At 34.5% G+C, this 804-nt stretch overlaps 1 protein-coding gene across 1 annotated transcript in view; it reads right to left on the bottom strand.

The window, feature by feature from the left end:
• Nucleotides 1-161, bottom strand: part of LOC105623869 (zinc finger protein 423 homolog) — an 86858-nt gene extending 86697 nt beyond the window's left edge. The window contains exon 1 of the mRNA XM_012205242.1: nucleotides 65-161. Within this exon, the coding sequence (XP_012060632.1) occupies nucleotides 65-161 (97 nt within the window). The remainder of the gene's footprint in view (nucleotides 1-64) is intronic.
• Nucleotides 162-804: the final 643 nt, after the last annotated feature.

Raw genomic sequence — 804 nt, forward strand, 5'->3', positions numbered from 1 at the left:
GTAGTAGAGAGAGAGAGAGAGAGAGAGAGAGAGAGAAAAGAGAGAAAGAGTTATATCTACAGACCTTTAGATTTATGTTGCTCATCCTGTGACGGTTCCTTGTGTGCGTGGATCTTTCCAATCAACAATTCCAGCCGTGAACTGTTGCCTTTGAAAAGCATCTTGTTCTTGTTATTTTTTGTATTCACCCTGATCGATTTTCGGTTTAACAAAAAGTTCACATCACGTGTCCAAAATATCAAACTGAACTATTGTCATCGAATTAATCAATACGGAATTATAAATATTAATATTTAGATTGTTGATGTTGTTATTCGTAATAAAATAAGTTGAAATCGGTGCAAAGGTACCTTAATGATTTAGAGCATCAGCGTTCAGATCACATAAATTGATAAACACATTATCATTTGTTAACATCTGTTAACACATTATGGTAAGGTAACATGAAAATATCATTAAAGTGTATCAATTGAAATGTCGTTATAAAACTAAGTGGCTTCGGATGTCAATTAGCAAACAGCTTTCGATAATTCTAATTTAAGGCACTCGCGCATGCGTTCTTGTTCCTTTAAAATAATCTAATTCTCATCACACACTGCACATCAAAAATCTCAAGACAAGAGAAACTCCGTTTCTCAAAATTCTTGATCGGCTTAATTTTATCCACTCATTTGCCAAGTGTCTTCCGATTATTTTCTCTTGATTCTGTTTTCATGATTTTCATCGAGATGATTAGGCATTTGATGTACTGTGATAATATCTGCGTTGAACCTCTTCGCTGAATCCTATCGGATTGGTCAGGAT

This window comes from Atta cephalotes (genome assembly GCF_000143395.1).
Source record: "Atta cephalotes unplaced genomic scaffold scaffold00066, whole genome shotgun sequence".
NCBI lineage: Eukaryota > Metazoa > Arthropoda > Insecta > Hymenoptera > Formicidae > Atta > Atta cephalotes.